This window comes from Sceloporus undulatus, chromosome 5, assembly GCF_019175285.1.
Source record: "Sceloporus undulatus isolate JIND9_A2432 ecotype Alabama chromosome 5, SceUnd_v1.1, whole genome shotgun sequence".
NCBI lineage: Eukaryota > Metazoa > Chordata > Lepidosauria > Squamata > Phrynosomatidae > Sceloporus > Sceloporus undulatus.
Window position 1 is genome coordinate 50,990,439 of NC_056526.1, and position 24,845 is coordinate 51,015,283.

General features: G+C 39.4%; 1 protein-coding gene across 10 annotated transcripts in view; it reads right to left on the reverse strand.

Annotated features, from left to right (window-relative positions):
• The window catches only part of ACSS3 (acyl-CoA synthetase short chain family member 3), a 61,938-nt gene that overhangs the window by 8,911 nt on the left and 28,182 nt on the right, over positions 1–24,845 (reverse strand). For 5 of the 10 annotated variants that reach the window (XR_006104196.1, XM_042469743.1, XM_042469742.1 and 2 more), the window contains 7 exons: positions 16,379–16,474; positions 13,019–13,082; positions 6,332–6,413; positions 4,808–4,930; positions 1,674–1,773; positions 1,366–1,541; positions 759–862 (listed from right to left, as the gene is read on the reverse strand). Coding sequence is in view for 5 of the 10 variants with exons in the window: in XM_042469743.1 (XP_042325677.1) it covers positions 791–862; positions 1,366–1,541; positions 1,674–1,773; positions 4,808–4,930; positions 6,332–6,413; positions 13,019–13,082; positions 16,379–16,474 (713 nt within the window). In the remaining 5 variants the exon portion in view is untranslated. Of the gene's footprint in view, positions 1–693; positions 863–1,365; positions 1,542–1,673; positions 1,774–4,807; positions 4,931–6,331; positions 6,414–13,018; positions 13,083–16,378; positions 16,475–24,845 lie in introns of those variants that run through there. The other 5 variants (XR_006104198.1, XR_006104199.1, XR_006104197.1 and 2 more) reach the window with 4 other exon arrangements.

Here is a 24,845-nt window from a genome sequence, read left to right on the forward strand (position 1 = left end):
TTGCAAGGGATGTTGTATGACAGCCAGACTCAGAAAAGCTTTATCCTTTTGATTTGATGTTGCTTTGTCCCAAGGCAGGAAGGAAGATTCTTCCTTTTGAACATTTATCCCATTTTTGGTCAAAACTCCACCCATGTTTTTTAAAAGTAATGGAAAATGTATGTGTCTCCTCTTAGCTCTAGAACTAATCTTAGGCTTGCAACAACAGGCCAAATAAGAAGGCTTCCAGCTGCAGTGGAGCATGGCATTCAGATGCCGCAAGCCCCAAAGTGGCCAGAAGCAGCTCCGGGACCACGACCCAGTCCTTTGGACCAGATAAAAAAGGAGTGGATATAATCAGGTTTCTAGCAGCATCACTTTGGTACCAGGCTGTGAGGTCACTGCCCGATCACAGCTGGAGCAGCCATTCCACTTTACCAGCCATGTGCTTCAACCCTTAGTCATCAGAACTGGAGCTACTGAAGGGCCTCTTTTTGACCATGACTGAGACTGATCAACACTTCAAAGTGTTTAATTTTGTGTCCTGTACAAGGTGTCCTGTACCATCATTTTCTACTTTATATTTTAATATAGGTTTCAAAAAACATGCAAGTTACACACTTTCCATTCTGTTTACAGTTATAGCTAGGCAAGCATAAACACTAGATACTTAATTTAAAAAATTACACCCACAATCTAACATTATTTACTTACCACTGTAGAAAAAGATTTATCCAACATTTTGGCTGAACTAGTACTACTGCAGTTATTAGACTTACATAATATGGTATTGCTCAAATTCAAACAGCTATTACTTCAATTTAGTCTTCAGCACTTCTTCAACATGTTTGAACACAGCAGGATCCTCAATGGTTGGACTTATCTGAAAAAATAAGAAATCAAGATTTTAAGCTCTTAACTGTGATACAGTAAGTTAAAGTTGAATCACAGTTATTTTGTTGAGACCGTACTATTTGCCCTTCAAAAACTATCAAGCCATGACCTGTAGTTTAACAACAACAAACCACTGCATTGTGAGCAACTACAATCAGCAGATGCATCACTGCATTGTTTTTAATACAGAAATGTGTAGAGGCTAATGTGATGAGTGGGATCTTCATAGTGTGAGGAAACAATGAATCCTCTGAAAGGCACTGTCTATACCAAAGTTGTTTAGCTATGCTTTGTATGCGAGCTATGGGAAGCTAAATTTTTAAAACGTTATATCAATGCAGTAGTTTGGCCTGCTTCACAAGTGATATGGCTCTAAAGCCATGTGATTATACCACAAATGCAACATAAGTTGCAAACAGCACTGTATAGAAAGAAAAATTAAGAAACATGTATTATGTTTGATCATAGCAGTAAATGAATGCTGCTCTTCACCTTGTATGGTTTTCCATTCACTACAGAAGAAAGAGTCGACCGTGGTATCTTGCCAGAGCGAGTCTTCGGTATCTGTTTCACAAATATTGCTTTCCGAAATGCAGCCACGGGGCCAATATTTTCTCTAACTCTCTTAACTATTTCTTCCAAGAGTTTTTCTTCTTCCACATTCACTCCTGTAAGGAATGTAGGAGTGTACTTGTTCTAAGTGGTTTTGTTTATTCCCATGGTTTACAATTTTGTTAGCTACCCCAAGGGCCATGGACAGGCAAGTCAAGATAGGAGAATGAAAACAGACAGTTTCTCACCATTTCTCAAGACACACATTGCCAGTGGCACATGGCCCTTTAAGGAATCCTCTTGACCAACAACAGCACAGTCTGCCACAGCACTATGGGACAAAACAGCCTGATGTGAAAACAGAAAATGAAAAACTTCAATGAACACATTATGGTGAGCATATTAATTATCAGTGTAGAGGAGCTACTGTCTGTTCCTAATTTCAATGTCATGTAAAGCCTTCACACTTAGAAGAGAAATAGATAACCAAGAATTTCCCTACAAGGTGGAAATTGTGGGATAAAATTGATTATTTGAAAGGCTCCATAGATACATCCTGGATTTCATGGCAGCCTGCATATATCCATCCTGTGCTCTGCTTATGGTGATTCACAGTTTCAGTGTAAAATGAAGTACTAGTGTTCTAGCAGAATGTCAAAGTTATATGGTGCTACACTTGTGATCTGTGGTTTTATTCCTGTTATTTAATCTTGTGTGAATCACTTCCAAAATTCAGACCAGTGACAAAAGTAAATGATTCAGTGCCTTTTCACTATAGACTTTAATACTTAAATTATTGGCTTGATTAATCCCAAGAGAAAGCAGTATTTTAAGTCATGATTTTAAGTAAGTCATCCATCCAATTTCACTGTGCATCGATTACAGTAGTATCCATCATGGACATTATCACACAAGTGATAATTGGCTTTAATGCTTACATGTTCTGCATTTGAAATAATATGGGTAGTACTTTTAAGTAAAGATACAACTATTTCTCAATTAATGATATGCTTAAAACAAGAAAGTCAGACACAAAGTCAATACATTATTTAAGCAGAGCAACCTTATACTCAATAATCGGTTGCTGCCCACTGTATAATAAACAAGCAATGGGATTTAAAGAGCTTTTTCAACAGCCAAGCAAGATAATACCAAGTCATTTTCCCTAGGTTTTCCTTTCCTTAAAGTGAGATGCAGAAATTTACCACTGCTTCACACCTGTTTGTCAAGATGAAGGCACAATTATGCTGTAAAGATTAAGACACTTTCTCTTCCCTAAAGCAGAAGCTAGGTTTGAGAAAGCTTCCTAACACTTCAAGAAAATCTCTTTAAATCTTTATGGCTTTGCATTACTTCCCCTAAAAGTAGGACCATCAACATTTTGACTGTCAAACGGGAAGAGAATCCCATTTTGTTATCATAGGCGTGTTACAGACGGGCCTTTCCGGCGCCCCCGTCATGTGCTAGGGGTTGGCCGAGGACCTAGCGTCCACACCAGCCTCACCCCTAGCACGTGACGGGGGCATAATAATGGTGGAGCCCTATATACATGGGTGCTGCCATTATTATGTGCCGGACGCATAGCGTCCGCACATCACACCCCAGATATGACGCTGTGAGTGCGCGCCTCGCACCTCGTGGCGTCACATCCGTGGCACAAGAAGCGCCATTTCAGCGCTTCTTTTTAGCTGTGCCGGGAAGCCTCGTGGTCTGGCCGCTGGGACTTCTCAGCGCAACTAATGATGGCGCAGGGAGAGCACCGCTTTTTGGCACTCTGTAACGCACCATAGTCTGATAGTTAAGATCCACTGGTGTACATCTGCTGATGGAAGAAGCTCCAACAAGGTGATGCTCCTTCCCATGCAGCTCCCTCACATGTGCAACAGGAGTGTCTCCTTTTCTAGTCCTCATTAACATCTAATACTCTGCTCAGAATGGTGTGCTTGACCCCAGAAGCCAATATAAAAGGTGTGTGGGAGTGACATAAAGTGGAGAACCATTTCTTTTTGGATCTCTGACATAGCTTCTACCAGCAGATGTCAACCTCTGGATCCTTGCCATAGGGTTTACTCAAAGCATGATTAAGTCTGCAGCCAACCCAATTTCATGATTATCCCTATGCTAATTTTCTGTTTGATGCTTTTAAAACTTTCATTCATTTGATTTTGCATTTTCATTATTTTTCCCTTCTAAACATCTTTTATTGTTGTTGCTCTTGATCTTTCTTTTGCATTTGACACTGTTGATCATCTCCCCCCCCCTTTTTTTTTGTCTGATGATGACTTATTTGAAGTTTTTTTCTTAATTTTCTTCTGTGTCATTTATTTTATTTTTAATGCTAATAGGACAAAAGAAGAAAGAAAAACAAACAAAGGTAGTTCACAGGGACACTCATGATCAAACAATGATCATTTAAGCAGCCTATGGCTGAATCTTGCTCCTGCCTTACAATGATGTAACTATATGCAGGTGTGGGTGATGGCAGCAAGAGGGAAAGCCATGAATGCAGCAGCTGCATAAGGTATTACAGAAATAGGCTGCTTAGAGCCAGCAGATTTTGTATGCCTTTTATTACTATGGCTGTGCAACCCTGGAAAAATCAAACCTTTTAATGTAGTATGCTAACAGGATTCTACCATATAATGTCGTCCAAAAAGTACAACTGGAAATGGCACCTATAGAATAAGTGTTCAAATGTGTCTGGGGTTGTGAAAACTTCAGGCCATTGAAGGATAGATGGTTGAATAATTCTCTTTCCAACCTTGCAAATTAAGTATCCTGGAAACTATAAGGGCATAAAGAATCCATTTACACTATCCTACTGTTAAAACCTATATCACAGGAATACAATTTTAACAATGCATTAACATCTGCAAATTAACAATTTTCCTAAAACAAAATATGTATTATAATTTCTAACCAAAAAGAATCCACTTCCAGATATGACCACATCATATGCCCTGAAAAATTATCCCTTTTACTCTCCCAATGTATATTGGACTAGTTTTTTTTCTAAAAAGGTGTGTTGTGAGGTTACCTGAAAAATGTATTTTTGATGAATTAATCTCGATTTTAAATTTTGTGTTGTTCAAGATTTTAGAGCTAGGAGTAACAATGAGTTAGACTATGGCATAACATAATCAGTGCAAAGCTCTTTTAGCCTCTTGGTATTGTGTTAAGAGGCTAAAAAAGCTTTGCACTGATTATGTTGTATGCCATAGTCTAACTCATTGTTACTCCTAGCTCTAAAATCTTGAACAACACATTTTACCTTAAACCATTTCTAACAAGTCGCAAAATGGAGACGTTTCTCACTGAAGATTTGAAATGTTAGCTGTAGTTTTCATTTTTATTGGCATTTTTAAATTAGCATTGCACTTACCTCTTCAATTGCACCCGCTGAAATCCTATGACCTGCAACATTAATTACATCATCTACTCGAGACATGACATACAAATAGCCCTCTTCATCCATGTAACCTGCATCCATAGTATCATAGTACCCCTGAGAATAAAGGCAGGAAAATAAAAATGTTTTATTCAAATATTAAATATTTCAGTAATATCTTGTTCCTTTATTTAATAATATCAGTACATGTACTCCCAAATAGCTGTCTTTCCCCATAATATTTATCTTTATTTCAATCCAAAATAATTTTAAGCATCAATAGAGATTTTACAATATCCAATTCAGGCACTGGCAAGTGCAAAGAAAGGGTGAGAGCTGTTTCTGTCCTCCCCTCATTTCTGATAAACTTTTAAATTGGTTGTGTTTTGTTTTGTTTTTTGCTGTTTGAGCATGGGGAAAGAACAAAACTGTACACTCTTAAACATTTTTTCCACCAAAAATAATTTTTGTAGCTGATATTTTTCTTCCTAAACCTAATGGTGTGTGGAGGTTTGGGGCAAATAGCTGAACACACACCCTCCTCTAAAATTACCACTACTCATAAAATAGCTTCACCACAGAGCATCAGTTAACTTGTAGAGCTGCTCACGACCTGTACCATTTGCCATGTAAGCCATGTCCACAGCAGCATTATCTATCTCAGAAAGTACAGTTTGGACTTAGTAAGGGCTTTGGGGAAAGTGAACAAGAGATGTACAGATTTGGGATTACTGGAACTCTTGCATTACAGTCAATATATCTATGGCCCGTTACAAATGGGTGTAAAGTACGTGCCAAGCATGTTCTAGGGTCTAACCCTAGTACGTGCTCGGTGCATACAAAATGGCGGCTCCCGTTCTACACAGGTGGCGCCATCTTGTGGTGCCACTTCCGGGGCGCAAAAAGAAGCCGCTTTTTGTGGCTTCTTTTTGCTGCGTCCAGGAATTGCGTGGTTTGTCTGCTGCAGTTCCCAGACCCAGCAACCAGCGGCACCGGCAGAGCGCCCATTTTGGGTGCTCTGTAATGCACCTATGTGAATGAGGGAAATGAGACCCTTTCTTTCTAGCGTAAGACAGATATGTATTCTACTACAAACAGAATCAGCAAATAACAAATATATAGCCACTCAAGAAGCATAAATATTCAGAAATATAAAATATTTCTATACATCTAGGAAAACATACCTCAAAAGCTAAACAGAGAATGTGCTACAGAACAAACAAGGTGCAGGGAGCCTAGGCCTATATTCAATAAAAGCTAAGAAAAATATAGAATTCCATATTCTAGTGAAGTGCTTCTCGGGCTCTATGATGTGAGGAACTGGCGTTTTCTTTCTTCCAACGTTTCCAGGGACTGGTACCATATTTGTGTCCACTGGCTACAACTGTTTCCTTCCTTCCTAGAAATTCATTGTGAACCAGCAGCCAAGCTCACAAACTTGCACTATTCCACAGACCATCCTATGCATAGCACTAATCTCAAATGCCAGAGGTTCTTCATTACATGTTTAGTCCTCACCGGAAATTTTTGGAAATATAATTCCTTGTAAAGAGCCTCATTTTTCCAAAGACCCAAAAAGGCTCCTGGAGGCAAAGGCAACCTGTTAAACAAACAAAGGATGCAATTATACAAATGCCCAGTATAAGATGGCCACAGTTACAAATGCTACAAAAACTCATAAGTATATATGAAACATTCAATATGATGGGTCAAAACCCAGTTTTGCTACAGAAAACAGACTACATCACCTGGAGCTGTTCATGTTAAGGGGATAGTTTAAAAGGTTATTAGTCAATAGTGTATCAAAAACAAAGTTAAGATAACTTACAAGTCAGCAGATGAACTTTACTTGAAGGCATAGCCCCTTTTTTTCTTGTGTGGTATTGCTGGTCATGGATTTAAACCATTTTACACTAAGCAAGAATATTAAATCTTAAATGTTACAATGGGCCTGAACAGACAGGCCAAAATAAAGCTGCTTTGGGTCACTTTGAAGATATGCTTTTTAAATGCTGTGTGTGTCCTGAGAGGTCAGAAGCCGAGCCAAAGCCACGCTCCATTCCTAAGGATTTGAGCGCAGCTTTGGCGTAGTTTCTGGCCACTTAAGATGTGTGTGTCATTTAAACAGCATACCTCCAAAGTGACACAAAACAGCTTTATTTTGGCCTGTCTGTTCAAGCCCAGTCATCTGTCTGTCAGATTCTATCTGCAAAACTTCAAACTTTTTGCTGCTTAATTCAGAATATGGCCGCCACAACATGCTCCCCAGAAACAGACCTCATCAGTTTGTTAATCTCAACTAGAGCAGACCTACAGAATCAGAGAAATTTATATAAGTGTTGATTTGGCTTAATTGAATGGGTCTACACTAGTTAGGACTAATAGACTGAGACCACAGGAAAGCATTTAATTCCATCTCACAACAGCCAACATAGACCGGCAGTAGGACATGAAAGCTAATAAAAACCTAGTGATGAACCAATGTTGCAAGTCTGTCAATATGCCCTATGAAAAAAATGACATGCATAGGGATTAATATTTCCCAGGGATCTCCCAGGGAAATTTCATGTTTCTAAAACGCCAGCCTTCACAACTGAATTCTCAAAGCATTGGTTTGGAAAAGGCCATTACCAAGGGGACATGGCAGACTTCACAATCCTGGGGAATATTATCATTCATAGTATGAAACGAAATGACCAAGCTCCACAGTTGAGTAACGAGAAACATTTCTGTTTAGTAGTCTGTGGTAGATAGCATCACACAGGCTCCTATCTATTTCAACAACAGAAAAAAAACTGCTCACCTTGAACCCACTTTAATGTTAAGGCCCTGTCATAAATCAATGACTACAGAGTCAGAAGACTCTCTAGACACCTCATCAATATTCTTCTGACTTGCTTTAGAATGTATTGTCCAGACCAATCCTCCATCACCAGCTTCCCCCTCAGAAACTAGTAAAGGTAGATAGATACCTATTCACAGAATCACTACAGGAGCAGGTGCATGAACTTGCATGAAAAAAGCAAGAGTATCACAAAGCAGTGAAGACACACATCAACTATCTTTAAAATATTATTTGTGACGGCTTCTTCTTGGGTCCATGCTATACTTGAATCTCAATCACCACCACCACAAAACAGGGACATTTCAAATGTGCATTCTTTCCACATTCACACAGTGTCCTGGCAATATGTAATAGAAATGGTAAAATAACAGATATCATGCCAATTCCAACCATGCTAGGAGTTAAGTTAGCATGCTTTTTTTTATTCCCAGGGCCATGATCCATGATTGTTTCAGCTTCCTTTCCTATCTAACTTCCTCCTGCCAACAGTCCGCACCCTTTCTATCTCTCTATTATGCTTTCTAAAAGACATTGTTTTCCTATTTTTCCCTTGGGAACTTGTTCCTCAGACTATTACATATCCTTTCTTCTTCCCTCATCCCCTATAGCATCTGTCCTCTCTGGTCTCCTTGTTCCTTATCTTCCCCCTCTCTTTCCACAATCAATTTAGTCCACAGTCTATCCTACACAGTCTGCTTTGCTATGCCATTCTTCACCAAAAAAACCCCAAAAAACCAACCCTTTATGAACAATCCATTGCAAATAGCTTGATAAGTTATTATACTTATGAACACTCTATGCTATCATACCACCACAGACAACTGCAATCACCACTTCAAAATGTGTTTGTTCATTAAGAATATCATTATTTGCACCTTTGTTTTCTTTTCTAAGAGAAAAACATAGCTTCCAGGTACAAGTACATCTTAAAGATACGTCTAATTCCTTGGACTATTCTGAGGACTCCCCTACCATTGGGCCGACTGAGGCAACTGTTTGAGGCAGCAGACAATAATAGTGAACATACGTATGCACGTACACAACCTACACATAGTGCTCCCACATTCCCACTGAGCTTCCTAAATTATTTTACTGCCCTCAGGGACAAGAAAATTATGTCCTACCACAAGTGTTGAGACAACAGCCTGGTTGGATTATCTGTTTAGAATTAGGTTTAGAATTAATTTTCTCTTTAGCTTCAGGCCAGGCTTTTTGCTGCCTGAACATTATAAGAAATGTCTAGTGGAGGATATAAAGCACAACAGCTGTATGGAAGTTTGGTTTCCAGTTTCTCTCAAACACAGCATACACATAGTTCAATGCACAGTTCTTGTTACAGTGGGAATACAATTTCCATAACTTTAACTATATTTTCAGTATATATGATTATTAAATGAAACCCCCAGGAAATGGAATCTACTCTATATGTTTTCATGTTAGTAACAGGATAGTAAATTGTAACTGATAACGTAAGTTGCACCTTTGATTTATTTAACTGTCTAAAAAGTCCTTGTGACAGAAAGAAAGGACAATGCTCACTGACACAGTCATTAATGATTTTCCTACAGCCTGGTGGTGGTGGTGGTGTTTCTTTCAGTTTAACCATTAAAAGTAACCAGCACATCTCAGAACACAGATGTACACTTTTACATATATGTATTTTAAAAATGAAATACTTAATATGCATCAGAACAGCAACACAAAAGGTGCTAAGTGAATTCAATCTAATGATCTGCAAGAGGGCTACATCACACATAACAGGAATAAATATGTACAGTTAACAATAATTTAAAATGCAAATCTCTGTAAGAATTGCTTTCATTTCAAAGCATTTTACAAGCCCCTGGTATATATACTAAATGTTTCAAATAACAAGTAACATACAGATGTATAACATTTTCAAATTATGTTCTTTCCCTCCACTTCAGTGGTGTTTCCTCCCTCCCGCCAATAATGTTCTATCAGTGAATATTTGAAGCTCTCTTAAGGTCAAATGTTCCTGTGGCAGTAACTGGTTTGCTTACTGTGGAATGTATATGTTGTGTCTCTGCACATATTGTCGCTTTCCTGCCACAGACTAATATGGCTGCTGAGCTGAAATGAGGACAAGAAGATACACTGAAATTAAGGTTTCTTCTTTTTTAAAAAAAAACCCTGAACATTAATTGTCTGAAAGGCTGAAGCTGCATTTATCATTTCTTGTTTTTTTAGAGAATCAAGAACCAAGGATTAATTTTGTAGGTTGACACATTTCAAGATTTGAACTAAAAAGGGATAGATGCTGTTCTAAAACACACAATACTGAAGTAGCACCATGTTTTATACCAGCACAAGGGAAAGGATTTAAAGTGGATTTATGACTTCTAAGTGTCAAACAAGCATGTTGCTCTAACATAACTGACACTGAAAACATCCATGATTTTCAGAGATATAGGTGCTATGCAGCAAATCCACTTTCTTTTCTTTTTAAACAAAAAGTTCCCAGCAAGGCATTAACAGCTGGTGATGGAGGATTGGTCTGGACAATAACAGAACTAAGAGAGTGTCCTGGGAAGGGGGGGGGGGGGAACAGTTTTTTGTTTTTGCAAAACTCCCTCTCTATGTCCAGAAGGGAGCCATTCTCACAAGCTGCTCACAGCAGAAATGTTCACTATTACTGCCTCTCTACCACTGGTACTCAAAGAGTACACAGGGCGAAGGAGCATCATTTAGGAGAAGAACAGCTGGAACACATGAGACATGCTGGAGAATTATGGGGAACGGTTTTTTCACCACAAGATTTACCATTTACTGGATTGCTCCACCTGTCCCACTAGAAATTCTAGTAAAAGAATTTTTCTAGAATGAGATCCAGAAAAAGTAGTAGTTTGAATGTTGGACTAGGACTCCAGACTTCAAATTCCTGTTTAGCCACGGAAATCCGCTGGTTGAGCTTGGGCAAATCACATGGTCTCAAAGGAAGGCAATGCAAACCTCCTCAAAAAACTTTGTCACAAGCACCACCTTGAGTTGAGATTGACTTGAAGGAACATAACATCAATAACAGCAACAACTACATCAAACTATAATAATATGATACCTTTTTAAGCTTAAATTTCTTTAATGTTCATACAGTTTCTAAAATATATTTGACGCTCCCTGGTGCAAATATTGTGTAGGCTTTAAAGATGATAAAATTGAAAATTGCAAGCTATAATCAAATATAAAAAAAGGTTCAAATATCTTCTGCATGACTGCATAAACATACACAGACATTTCTGTACATTTCACTTTCCTCCATGGAAAAGTCAACACATATTATGTATGCTGTAATTTGTAAACAACCACCTTCCTCATCACTCTAAAATACAGTATTGTTATGAAGCAGAATATGTGAATCACTATTAAGAAACAAATGCACGTCACATAATTCTATTTGCACATTGCAGAATGTATCTTTTATTAGCCTGCAAGTCTAAAAATGTCACACAAGGTAGGCACAAATACCCAGGGTTTGACCTAATGTTAACTTCCCAGCTTCTACAAAAGCAATTGACATCTCAGAGCACTGATTATATTCAAGAGAATACAAAAAACAGAAAGAACTAAAGTTAAAACAGTTATAATCAGCTGAGTAAAAGAACTTGGCCTTGAGCATTACCTGTAAGTCAGCCAAAAAACTACAAATGGCATGAACCATAGTAGCAGGTTACTCTTAAGATCTTAAGCAGAAGCAGTGGAAACTGAAAAGGGTAAGAAAGCAGAAAAGGGAAAAAATACAGTCAGTGCTCCAGTAGCACACAAGATGTTACATGAGATGTTACTTTGCCTAAATGGATGGCTAGGTGTCAAGCTCAGAATACAACATGCTAATATTGAAGAAGAACAGTGGGATAATAATGGGCTGATTCTTATACAGTATAAGGTTTGCTTCTGTTACAAGTATGGAATTATGAAAAAATGGAAAAACCAAGTGAAAAACCTCCAAGACAGAATTAGTTATGTGATATTTTCAGAAATGGTAAGATGAGTTGGTTAGTAGATCTTTCTTTTTCTCCTTTCCATTATGCTATGATAGCATGCTACAGAAAGCTGACATATTGCAAAATATGAGTACAGTAATCATTACACTAGAGTCTATGAAATGCTAACACCTTCATATATTATACACCTGATAAAATTCCATTCATCAAAAGGGGCAACAGGACTATGCTACTAAACCCACCACAAATCTTCCCTGATCCCACTTCAACATATCAAGCATAGTAGGGAAGAGAAGCCTAGATACATTGACCTCTGCATGCCTGAACATGCAGAACCTACAGAGAGGAGGTTCTAGCTACAGATGTAAGTCTATGCACAAAGAAATCCTTGGGTGTTAAGTTTCTCTTGCTAAGATGTCTATGTCCAATGTGTGGCTACTGCAAGGATGAAGAAGCTATGTGTCATCAAGGCAATGCCATTGTTTCTCCTTAATCAAATGGAATTCTCATATGATAAAATGAATGCAAGAGGATGCATTAAGAAGCAACATGGCAGAATCCCAAGTGTGTATCGATAGCCCAACACAGAACATCGTGTTAGATTATGGAAAGCATCTTCTATTAGAAAATGGCTATCCGTAAAAATTTCACAGCTTGCATGGTTCTCAAAAGAAGGCAGGAAAAAGCCTGATAAACACACTAATTCTGCACCACATTACAAGATTCAGAAACAGTGAAACAGCACATTAAATACTTAGTATTTGAACTGTTTCTTCATTTTTACACAATGACTAAGTCACTGGTTTTTTACAAAAATAAATTACATTTATCTATAAAAACCAGCTTGCTTGATCTACAGTAGCAACATGGACCCTTACTTTAACTCTAGTTAAGCTCAATGGGGAATTTTTCTTAAGTGAATATTGGACTTTGAATATTCTCCAGTGGAACAGTTGCAAACGCTGCAGCAGGTTAATGAAGCAGAAAGCAGCTTTTGCAATATCCCCCAATGAACCAAACATATCTTTCCATGTAGGCTGACAGACCATAACATATCATCAATAACAAAACAATAAAGGAAGGTGCATCAGTTACAAAGGTAGACTTATTTTACCCAGTCTACTGTCTTAAGAGAATGCAGTGCTTGGGAAAACCCTACTTTTTGAATTACAGCTCCAAGAATCCCACAGCCAGCATGGCCACTGGCCATGCTGACTAGGAGACTGTGCAAGTTGTAGTCCAAAAATCACAGGTAGGTGGAGGTGAGATATTTAATCAGCATAGAAATTATATTCATCATTCCTCAATCACATTTTTATGCTTGGGTGAACTCCCACAGCCTCAATCCCCGTTTATTTTATTAATTACATATTTCTTGCCAATTTATTGGTTGCTTACTTCACCACAATGTTTCCTAAAGTCTTCGTTTTTACAAGTTGCTTGTTGTCATCCAGAATCATCACTGCAACAAAAGGACATAGCAAGAGGTCACAAAAACGAGTGCATTCTACTCCAAATCTGATTAGACCTTTTGCAAAAAAATAAAATAACTTTGAGCTTAATTACTATGCCAGACACACCTGAGGAAAGAAATTATAGATAATTGCAGTGTCTGTCTTACGTTATTTTAGAGGTTTTGTTTGTAGGCTACAATGAAATAAAGAATCGATTTTGAGTTGCAGAAACACAGAAGTTGAATAAAGCTGTAAAATAAATGAGGAGAAATCTCCAGAAAGAAAAATAACATGGGATACAATAGTCTAACAAGATTTTTCAATGTTCATGTAAGATGCAAAATTGAAAACAAAAACCAACCAAGAGTGTGCTAAACAGCAAGTGAGATATTTTAAGTATCACCTGGCTTTTATAAAGCAGCAGTTTAATAATCAGATTGTCATTGCTTTAGCTGTCTTTTTAATGGCTTTGTGGAATGCAGAGAATATGTAGGAAGCTGCTGTACTTCCCATCCTACTGCACCCCAGTCCTTTCATTCAGCTTGTTTTCTGTAGCAGACAGAAAAGATCTCACTCCTTATTTTGGTGGGGAGGTTGTGGGAGAGAAGCAACTATCCTCAGAATTAACACTGGACATCCCCACTGGCTCAGAAACATCAACACAAGAAGAGTCTATATATTCAGAACCGCCATGCTTTCCCTTGCACACTTAGATTAAAAGGTCCTGAAACAAGCAAATACCATTTAGCTGCAGGTGCTACTTCCACCAGAGACAGAGCTAGACATGTTGACCAGAGGCTCCCTTCAAGCTTCAGGCTACTTTTACACATTGCTGAAGCATCACTTGAGTCTTGCTCATATGAGTCTCGAGCTTCAGCTCCTCATATATCTGCCTACAGTTCTATGCGCATCCTGAACTTTTGCTGTGCTTGAACAGATCTTCCTTGGATTTGCCAGAACAGAGACCTTTTTTGCTCAACACAGCTTTGCCTTAGCTTTTGCCCTGTTCTATCTGAAAGGACTCTGTTCTGCTGGAACCTAAACTCTTGCTATGAACTTCCCAGTGAAGTCAGGTGTTCTAAAGAGCGTGATGTGCATCCTGAAATCCTGCATCTAAAGAGCCAGCATGCAGTGGTTTGAGTGTTGAACTAGGACTCCAAGAGACCTGGGTTCAAATTCCAACTCAGTTGTGGAAAAGCACTGCATGACCTTGGGTAAGTCAAACACTCTCAGTTTCAGAGGAGGATAATGGCAAATCCCCTCTGAACAAATCTGGCCAAGTGAGCCTCATAATGGGTTTGCCTTAGAGTCACCTTAAGTCAGAAACAATCCGAAGGCACACAATAACAAATGTTTGAATTGGCTTTTCATCTTATAATTATTGTCTTTGTTTTTCAAAATATGTATTTTTCCCAAACTTATTTTTTAAACAAAAGCACTCAACTCTGTTTTTCCAAATAACTGAACATTTTTCATTTAAGTGAAGTAGCCCTAACATGATCCTAATATCTAATCCCTAGTATTCGTGGTTAAATCTTACCTTTAAATTAATAAAATATTACAGCATTCTTAATCTTACAATTGCACATGTTCTGCTTTCAGATGTCTTCCACACTAGAGGCAGATACTGCCTTTATACTAGTTCAAAGCCTACATTTCCTACAGCTAAAATAAAAATGTTGAACATTAAAAATAATGTACTTAACATTCCTTTCAAATATCAGCTTCTGCAGAAGACAGCCTTCCTGATATAAGCAGATACTAGACATGTTTAACTGTAATATGGTTGTACATTCACTGAACAGAGTGGATATTTTGGTTTTTAAAACATACTTGTGAATGTCAATGATGTTACATTCAGCATCATCTTTGCATGCTGTTATGTACAAATGCTATTTAATGTACAAAGACTGAAAATGAGCATATGAAATATATAGTTTTTCAATGCTTATATCATAGGCTTTACTGATTACATGGAGGTTTTCATACTGACAAATGTCCCTGGATCCTTGTATTTGTTTGTGCAGGCAATCTTGTGCATATAAAGAGTTCTCATAAACACTAAGTGTCCAGTTCATTACTTTGTCTGAAACAACTTTGCACATATATCTCTGTTATATACAGGAGTTACTTAGACTTTGCCACAGTAAATAAAATTCATGACCACTGAGTGTTTTGGCGCACAAAGAGGTACCGGATCCAGAGGTACTGGATACCTCCCCACACAACCTTCTGTACACCAGATGATGTAAGAAGCATGAGGTCACCCTTGATGTCACTGAGGCCCAATACAGACCGCCCAAAAATGGTGGTCTGCAGGAGCCCATTTTAACTCTGGAAGGATGTCGCAGCCGCTAGACCACAAGACGGCCCTCTGGAGTTAAAAGAACTACGGGCGCCCGGGTTACGTCGCAAGTGCACCAATGGCGCACTTGTGACGTAACAGACGTGCTGCGACGTGCAGACGCTATGTTCCATTATGTAAAAATGGCAGCGGCCATCAGGCTGCCACCATTACATACTAGGATTCCAGACTGAGCGGTTGCTGCGTGGTCCGGAACCCTAGTATCATCGCCACCATGCCCCTTTTGGCCCGTCTGTCTCAGGCCCGAGTTACCAGATAAAATGTTGGGTAGTTTCTCCAGCCACTGCTTTGACTAGCAACTCAACTCCACTGCTCCCCTCCCTTCTCCATACAGAAAGGATCCTGCACCTGGTGTCTGCAGGTGGCTGTTGAGTCCCAAGGCTCAGCTAGCCAAGAGCTCAGCTAGCTACCGCAAATAGCAGCTGGGAACAGCATGCAAGGGAATCCCCACTGTTATCTCCAATCCTTTCCCTCACTTCCTTCAAAGGCCAGACTCTGTATACATATAAAAGTTCCCACTCCCTGCTGTGATACACTATGTGAACACCAGAGACAGGACTGTGATACACTATGTGAACACCAGACATAAACGGAACCAAGTTCCATTGTGCCTGCTGGTGATGAATAAGTTATTGCACCTTTAGCAAAGTATTGTGACATAATACAGTTTCTAAACTGGACAAGAACAGAGTAAGAATTAAAAAAATGGTTATGTAAAGATTTATCCTGTGGATTTTTCTGTCATCTAGAGATGCTGCTGGGGAACAGAAACACAGAAACAGCCAAGCAAACCAAGCCGCTCTTGGTCACTAGATGTTAAATACAGCTACACTTTCACTTTAAATATCCTCTTACTCTTTCACCCTGTGATAAACCATGAGCTTAAAGAGAACAGGCCTGTGCTATCTTGATAATACTGTATATATTATGTAACTTTACCATTGTATCCTGGAACTGGTTTTCCTGTCTGTCCTGGGGGTGGTGTTAAAGAGTTTCCCAAGCCAATGCAGGAAGCTGTTATTGGAGATCCTGTTTCTAAAATGCAAGAAGGGAGAAAAGTTTATAAGATCTCTATACTTATTGTCTTCACATTAAAAAGTAAACCAAAATGTGTTGAGACTAGAGGTAAATACCCTCGGTATGTAACATAACAGGTTTTCTTTAGCTCCTTTAGATATAACATACAAACACTGGCTTTAAGAAATGTATCATGTTGTTGAGATCTAATCCTCTTGTCAGCATCAAGCAAAAATCAAAAGCTAACTCTGTTGCAACAGGACAGTGGCATCATCATGGCAGTGCCATCAGTCAGGGACGTAGCCAAGGGGGGGATCTGGGGGTCCGGACCCCCCCCCCCTTCCATTAGAAAAATGAATGGTGTGTGCTGCTGCGCTGCCGCCCTCAAGCCCCATTATAATGGTGGCACTTAGTCTGGACCCCCCCCCCTTCCTAAAATCCTAGCTACGTCCCTGCATCAGTAGCATTGGTATCACACACACCCTCATTGATCTCCTCCCATACCACACCATACAGAAACCTTAGTAATGTTTTTGTACTCATGGTACTCATAAATCATAATTCTCATTTATCACTTAATGTAATGGCAACGGTACCTTTAAATTACGATTATCATCCACACAGTCTAAATGTATTTACATGTACATAGTTTCATGTGGTTAAAATTAAAATTTGGTAAGATTTGATGTTTTTTAAGAAAACCTTTTAAATATTTTTTTTTATTTTAAAAAATTAAAAAATAATTTAAAATTTAATTTTAAAAAACTTGGGGCCTCTCTTTTCTCCTGCCGCTGAGCCTCATCCGACTCAAAAGAGCTGATATTTTTAATAAAAATAAAAATAAAAATTTAAAACCCTTGGTCCCTTCCTTTCTCCTCCCCCTGAGCCTTGCCTCACTCACACCATCTCTTCAGTGTTTTAAAGAGACGTGGGCAAATGCCACAGCCTGTTTCTGCCAAAAGGAAGCTTTTTTGACAGCCATGGTTTCACCTCCCCTTAGGATGTCACCTAGTGTGGCCTGTACTCTCCCCCCCCCTTTGCAACTGCCTAGTATGCCACTGCAACAGGGTGGATGGATTCTAATTGGTTTTGTCTGTAAAACTAAGGCCCGTTCTACACGGGCCTTTGCCATGCCCCCAGTACATCCTAGGGCTTGGCCGAGGATGCAGCGTCCAATCAGGCCTCACCCCTAGGATGTACTGGGTACGTCAAAATGGCGGCACCCTATACACATCATAACCACGCTGCAAAAAGAACCTGCTTTTTGCAGGTTCTTTTTGCTACGCCAGGGAATTGCGCAGTTTGTCCACTGCAGTTCCCTGGCGCAGCAAACACGGGCACCGGCAGAGCACCCGTTTTGGGTGCTCTGTAAAGCGCCCATGAAACATAGAAAACAGCATGTTCCATAAAATATGATGACAGGAATCCTCCAATGACAAACTTACTTTAAGGATTTTCTAATTAAAGGTGCGGTACGCACTGCCTGCAAAAGGAAGGCTGGAGCCACCATTCATTGCTGCGCAGTATTACCACAGCAAAAAAGGAGCATGCAGAGGCAGCTCCAGTTTGCTGCGATGCTGCGATGCTGCGATGCCACAAGCACAGTGGGATGGTGCGGTTACGTTGCAGCTTCACCGCATCATTTGGACATGGCACAGCTGCAATGTCGTCGATATGTGCAACATGTGGACAGGGCCATGCAATCATGGCGCCACCCAAATGTACTAGGGTTAGGGACCATGTAGTTGCCACGCAGTCCCTAACCCTAAAATCGGTGCCAGCACAGCGCAAAAAGGTGGTCTGTAGCACACGAAACTTGAGCTAAAAATCTAAAGGATCTAAAAAAAAACTCATCAGGACAGTTATGTTAGATTACATCTCAACCAGGCATCAGATCAGGAAAATGTATCAAACTCTCAATTCTACCTAATTTGTAAAGAAAACAACTTCAAACAATGATTCAGTGGTATGCCATGCTGCTCTGTTGATAGCTGCAGAATTACTTGAACAATATAGTACTAATCATATTCAAGGAACCAGCTGCATTTGTCTGTTATCAGTATACAAAGGAATGCTGGCGTGCGGCCTGCCAGTAGCCTTTTCTCCTCCAGAGGGAAGCTGCAGTTGCCAAACCGTGCGACTTCCCTCCTGAGGAAAAAGAACCCGAGAAAAGCGGGTTCTTTTTAAGCTGCAGGGGCAATGTAACAAACGTGCCACTGGCGCAGTTGTTACTTAAGCGCTGTGTGGCAATGTGCGGGCACCGCGTGGCACTTACGTAACAATGGTGGCGCCCATATATACAGGGCACCGCCAATGTTACACCACCTGTACGTTCTACGGTTAGGAACCATGTGGTGTTCACGCGGTCCCTAACCTTAGAATTGGCGCTGGTATGCTGCTTTATGGTGGTATGTACCACACCTGAGAGAAAGAAGTGTGTAGCGTAAGCTTTTGAAGACTCAACCTCCTTCATCAGATGCACAATACCAAGTAAGACTTAGGTCCAAAACACATTGCAGAAATAATCCAGTCTAAGACTGCTTTAGCTTCTCTGGCTCAATGCTAGGGAATTCTGGGAACTGCAGTTTTGTGATATTCAGCCTTCTCTATCAGAGAGCTCTGGTGCCACAATAAGCTACAATTCCCAGGATTCCCTATCAGTGAGCCAGGGCAGCTAAAGTGGTCTTGAACTGGATTATTTCTGCAGTGTGTTTTGGATCTTACTCTCAGGTACATGTGTAGTTTGTACCTAAAAAAGTAATTTTTTAAGACCACTGCAATGAGGAGCACATAGAAGAGCAGAAAATATAGTGCAAAGATATCCCTTACATTTTCTTCTATGAAGTACAAGTGGTAATTTCAAAAAATATTTTTATGTTTGCTTATTGAAGCTATGAGAAGAGTTTGAATTATTGTTTGAAGCAAAGTATGGAATTTTAAATATGCAAAGTACATAGATTAAAATCTACCATGTTCACATGACTTGTTTGCAAAAATGAGTCAAAAAACTATCATGAAGCTGTAGGTATCTATCATGAAGCTATTTCATCATTTGCATTATCCATTAAAATATTTATTTTATTTAAAAATATTTAGATTTTTTTTGTCATAACCATGATTTAAATTAACTGAAAGATGGTAGTGAAAAAGGCTGCTTGTGTAATTGTGAAAAAAACTCAGGGAGTTAAGAATTTTCATACATCCATATACGGCACATCTCAAGACTACTGCTCATTCTGAATACTTTTCAATTTTCCTATTTCCATGTAGCACTGGAAGAAGTAAAGCACCTTGAATATGACCCAAGAATAAGTTAAGAATAGGTGTTGGGTTGGGCAATAGTTTATTGTATTATGTTTGTTAATGTGTATATATATGTGTGTGATTTTAATAAAAAATAATTTAAAAAAAATAAAAAATAAATAAAAATAAAAGCTTTGAGCTAAAAAAAAAAAAAAAAAAAACAAATCCTTCCTTCAGGCAATCTCCAGGAGACAGTACTTCAAGGGGCAGCTGTACTTCATGAGAAGCTGCCCAACAAGTAACCAACTCAAACAAGAGAAATAAGAGCAGCTGAAGCTGCTAATGCCATGGCTTGAAGAGCTTAAGCAGGAAAGGACTGTGCTAAGGAAGCTAGGGAGAGCCCTGGAAAGCATACTTGAAATGATCAAAGGTGATGAATGAAAGGGAGACAAAAATGAGAAGGGGTGAGAATAAGAAATGAAAAGGAAGTATATGAGCAAAGCATATGAGCAAAAAAGAAAAAATTAATTGACTGACATAATTAAGAAACAAGAAGAATGATGAAATAAAAACAAGCAACAAAAGAAATGACACAGTAGCATTCATAACCAAGAAATGAATGAAAGCCATCAGATAGTCTGTTTAATAGGATATGAACAAGAGATTCAGGGAGGAACTTCAGTAAAAATTTAGGCAAATATATGGCAGTCAGGAAGAAAGGTGAAATGGTACAGGATTAGGCTATGTTTTCCAGCTAAACTGAGTATAAAACATTATTCTGTGTGACTGAATTTAGCAGCTCACATCATCAGCTGAATACTCTGTTTTATATAGCAACTGCTAATAAAGCAACAGTAAGGCAGATGTAGAGGGCCTAAATATCTTAAAGACACCCGATCCCATCTCACAAACTAAGAAAGGCGACTCTGGACTGGTATGCATGTGTGACAGCAAGTAAACATTTATGGGTTACATATTGGATTGGGACATCACTGTAATAATTAAGTATACAATCTCTCCTCCCTACTCACAGCATGATTAGCTGTTGTGAAGAGGAGTCAGGTGACTGAACCAATACAGGGAAAGTGGATACATGCAAGTCTCCCCACAAGGCAAACAGAGGCTTGTTGAATAGCTGTGAGGTTGCACTGTAAGAAATCACCTCCCACAGCAAGAGGAAACACCCTCCTAATTTAGACTGCCTTAAAATAGAAAAAGTTGTGTTTTTGCCTTAAAGATGCATAGTACTTCCTTTTCAAGATCTCTTTTTAAAAGAAACTTAACTTTTAGTATATTCCAGGTGGATGCTGGGGGGAAACAATATGAATTTTTTTGTTAAGGTATTTGATAACTGCTATCTGTATCAATGAAACAGAACAGAGGGTTGGCTTACACATGATTCAAGGATAATATATAGGCTGAAAACACACCATTATTCTGTTCCAGAGGATTATAATGGATGAAACTATCCTCAATAAATTTCTTAACAGCATGAGACTGGAGGGAGAAAACAGCAGCAGTCTCCATCACACTGTGGTACAATTGAACTCATAGCATAGGAGATGAATTTTCCATTAGGAGTCCTCATGAGCTATTCAGCTTTCCATTTTGCTATTTTTTTAAACTACATAAATGGATTTAGTTACATCTCATGCAAAAATGATACTGCAGTCATACTTAGTGGAATTTTGTTGTTTTTTTTCAAGAGGCAACTAAAAATGGGAAAATATTCTGATGTGTGAAAAGGTACAGTCCTAAACCAAGTACAGAAGGCAGAGGGGTGATTCAAGACAAACCATGCCTGCTCCCACCCAGCCACCCACATACATGAGGAACAAAAGAACAGCACAACAGATGCCAGAATTGTTAAAGAGAAGAAGGAACAATCTAGGGCAATTCTGCTACTTACATTGAATTGGCAGTGTCCAAAATGTCTAGAATTACAGGTATCTTTGGATGTATCATGACTACCTCTAAGACCATTACTGTCACCAACTGTGGCTGAGCCATCTTTACTTAGAAAGAAATAGGAAGAGACTCTTGCCAAAGATAGGATGGAGTAATACTCCTTCTATTTATGCCTCTAATTATCTGCCATATTTATACATTTCTTTCTTTCTTGAGATGTAGCTAAAACCATTTATTTCCCCTAATTTTCCATCGTTTTTGTTGCTGTTAACTCCCCTCGGGTTGACACTGACTAACAGCAACCCTGTGGATGAGACATCTCCCAAGGCCCCCAGCCCTCCACTGCTCTGCTTAGGTCTTGGAAAGTCAGGCCCATAACCTCCCTGCTTGAGTCTATCCATCAGGCATGCAGTCTTCCTCTCTTTCCTAACATTGTCTTTTTGAATGAGTTGTGTTTTCTCATGAGGTGGCCAAAGAAGACAGCCTCAATTTGATCATCTTGGCCTCCAAGGAGATTTCAGGATCTGTTCAAGGACCCATTTGTTTGTCTTTTGGGCTGTCCACGGTTTCCACAGCACTCTTCTGCAGCACCACATCTCAAATCAGTTGATATTCTTCATATCAGCTTTTTTCACTGTCCAGAGTTTGCATAAATACATAGTGCTAGGGAATACAATGGCTTGGGCAATTCGAACTTTTAGTATTCATTTGTATATCTCTATTCTTTAGGGTCTTGTCTTCTTTCATAGCTGCTCTTCCCATTCCTAGTCTTTCTTCTTATTTCTTGACTGCAGTCTTTCTCCATTCTGATCAATGTTTGATCCTAGGCACAGGAACTCTTTATTTTAATTTCCTCAATTTTGATTTTTCCAACAGACTTCCCCAATATTTATAGAATGCAAGAGAAACTGCATATATGTGCGCGCATATATATATATATATATATATATATATATATATATATAGTCCACTTGGAATATAAACAGGCACTTGGTGCTGTTTTCACCTAAGGCATAACTTTAATACCTGCCAAACCTGGCAAACAAGTTGGCTCATTAAGGTAGGAATCAATATAAGGGTAATTGCTCCTTTACCTCAGTTTTAAACTGGTGAGGCACATTGTAAGAGCTGGCCATATACCTTAAGAGATATAGCTCATTTTCTTTCCTTTGTGTATGTGCATAAAACATATATTGAAAGGGGGGGGGAAGCTTAAATTAAGGATAAACTGGCAGGTAATAAAATGAGAATACAGCCGGCCCTTCTTATACACGGATTCAAGCATCCATGGTTTGAAAATGTTAAAAAAAAAGTATAAATTTCAAATATAAGACCTTTTGGTAGCTAAAAGGCAAGGGAATGGAAAAACAAATGCCCAGTTTGTTTTTCAGTTGTCCTTTTAATCCTTTCAACATTTGTGTAGTATGTGTAGTATGGCCTGTAAATGTCAACTCTTCATTAACATTTAATTAGATGTTTGGTAATCTTTTCTATACATTTTTGGTTCCTCATTTCTGTACAGTGGACCCTTGTTATACGCTGGGGTTTAGTTCCAAGATCCCCCATGGATAACAAAATCCGTGGATGCTCAAGTCCCATTAAATATAATGACATGGCAAAATGGTGTCCCTTATAAAAATGGAAAATCAAGGTTTGATATTTGAAATTTATACTTTTTTAACATTTTCAAACTGTGGATACTTGAATATGTGTATAAAAAATCCATGTATAAGAAGGGTCGACTGTATAACAAAAGAAGAGGGAGAATGCAATATAGGTGAGATAGATCATAGAGTTGGAAGGAGCCTGAAGGGCCATCTAGTCCAATGCCCTGCCATGCTGGAATACACAACTACAGCACTTGTGAGAGACAGCCATCCAACCTATTTAAATACCATCAAAAAAAGAGGGTCCACCATTCCCAAAGACAGTCAGTGCCACTAATGAACAGATTTTACAGTAAAACTAATGCTGCTGTGACCTGTCTAGTTTGGCATTGGCCCGATATGCCACTGACACTTGATAGTACTCTGTTTGGGCTAGATTCTAGCACATGTCTTTCATTCCCATTACAAAACCAGAGAAAAAGAATTTTTCCCTTGGGAAGCCTGCTTATAATATGTGTATGTAAGTATTCCCAGGATAAGATAATCTTCTGTATAGGGGAAATACTTTTTATATTACTCTGTGGTATGTAACCGTACTGTAACATAAACTGTATACAACCTTACAGGGGATTCAGTGGCTTACTAATTAAGACGCCAGTTCTGATGATCATAAGGTCAGAAAGTTGGCAGTCCACAGAGGTTGGCAGTTCGAGGCCCAAGTGCCATGTGATGGGGTGAGCTCCCGTCACTAGTCCTAGCTTCTGCCAACCTAGCAGTTCAAAAGCATGCAAATGCAAGTAGATACGTAGGTACCACTTCGGCGGGAAGGTAACAATAACTGTGGTCCACTAAATGTTCTAAGGAAACAATTCCCATCAGAATTAGTCATGATCTCTAAAAGGGAATGATGATGGTGATTGTAATCCAAAAATGATTGGAAGGCCCAAGTTGTCCACCCCTGAATTAAACTGTCTCGGCATTTTCCAGTGGGGTGTCCTGTATGCACAATGTCTTCCTATGCAGCTTAGAGCCAAAACCCCAACTGTCCATGTAGAAGAAAGAAATCATTTAGCAAAAGTAGTCTGGGTACAGCTAAAGTGAATGAAACAATAGAAAATGACAAGCAAATGCTCTGAAAGCAATGAAGAGCCAAACCCAACACCAAAGCTGATTCACAATGGCGGGGTACAGACCGCCGCTTTGCGGCGCTCTGCCGCCGCCGCCAGAAGGTCCGCGGGGGAGCCGGAGCCTTCAGACGGCCCGACTCCCGCGCGGACCGAAAAAAGAAGCTCCAAAATGGAGCTTCTTTTCGCGTCGCGTTTGCGACGTAGCGAGGCGCCAGGGGCGCGCTCGCTACGTCAGCAGCGGCGCGACACGTCTGGACGCTAAGCGTCCGATACGCAAAGATGGCGGCGCCCATGTAGAAAGGGCGCCGCCATCTTGTACGCATTGACTACGTATTAGGGTTAGGGGGGTGCGGAAGCACCGCCCCTTCCTAACCCTAATACGTATTCAATACGTATTTTTTGGCGGTTTGTAACCCGCCAGAGAAAACATCTATTACCTGGATTATTACATCTGTTCCTTATGATAGACTAATCCAGAAATATACTCCTAAATACCAATCTGTG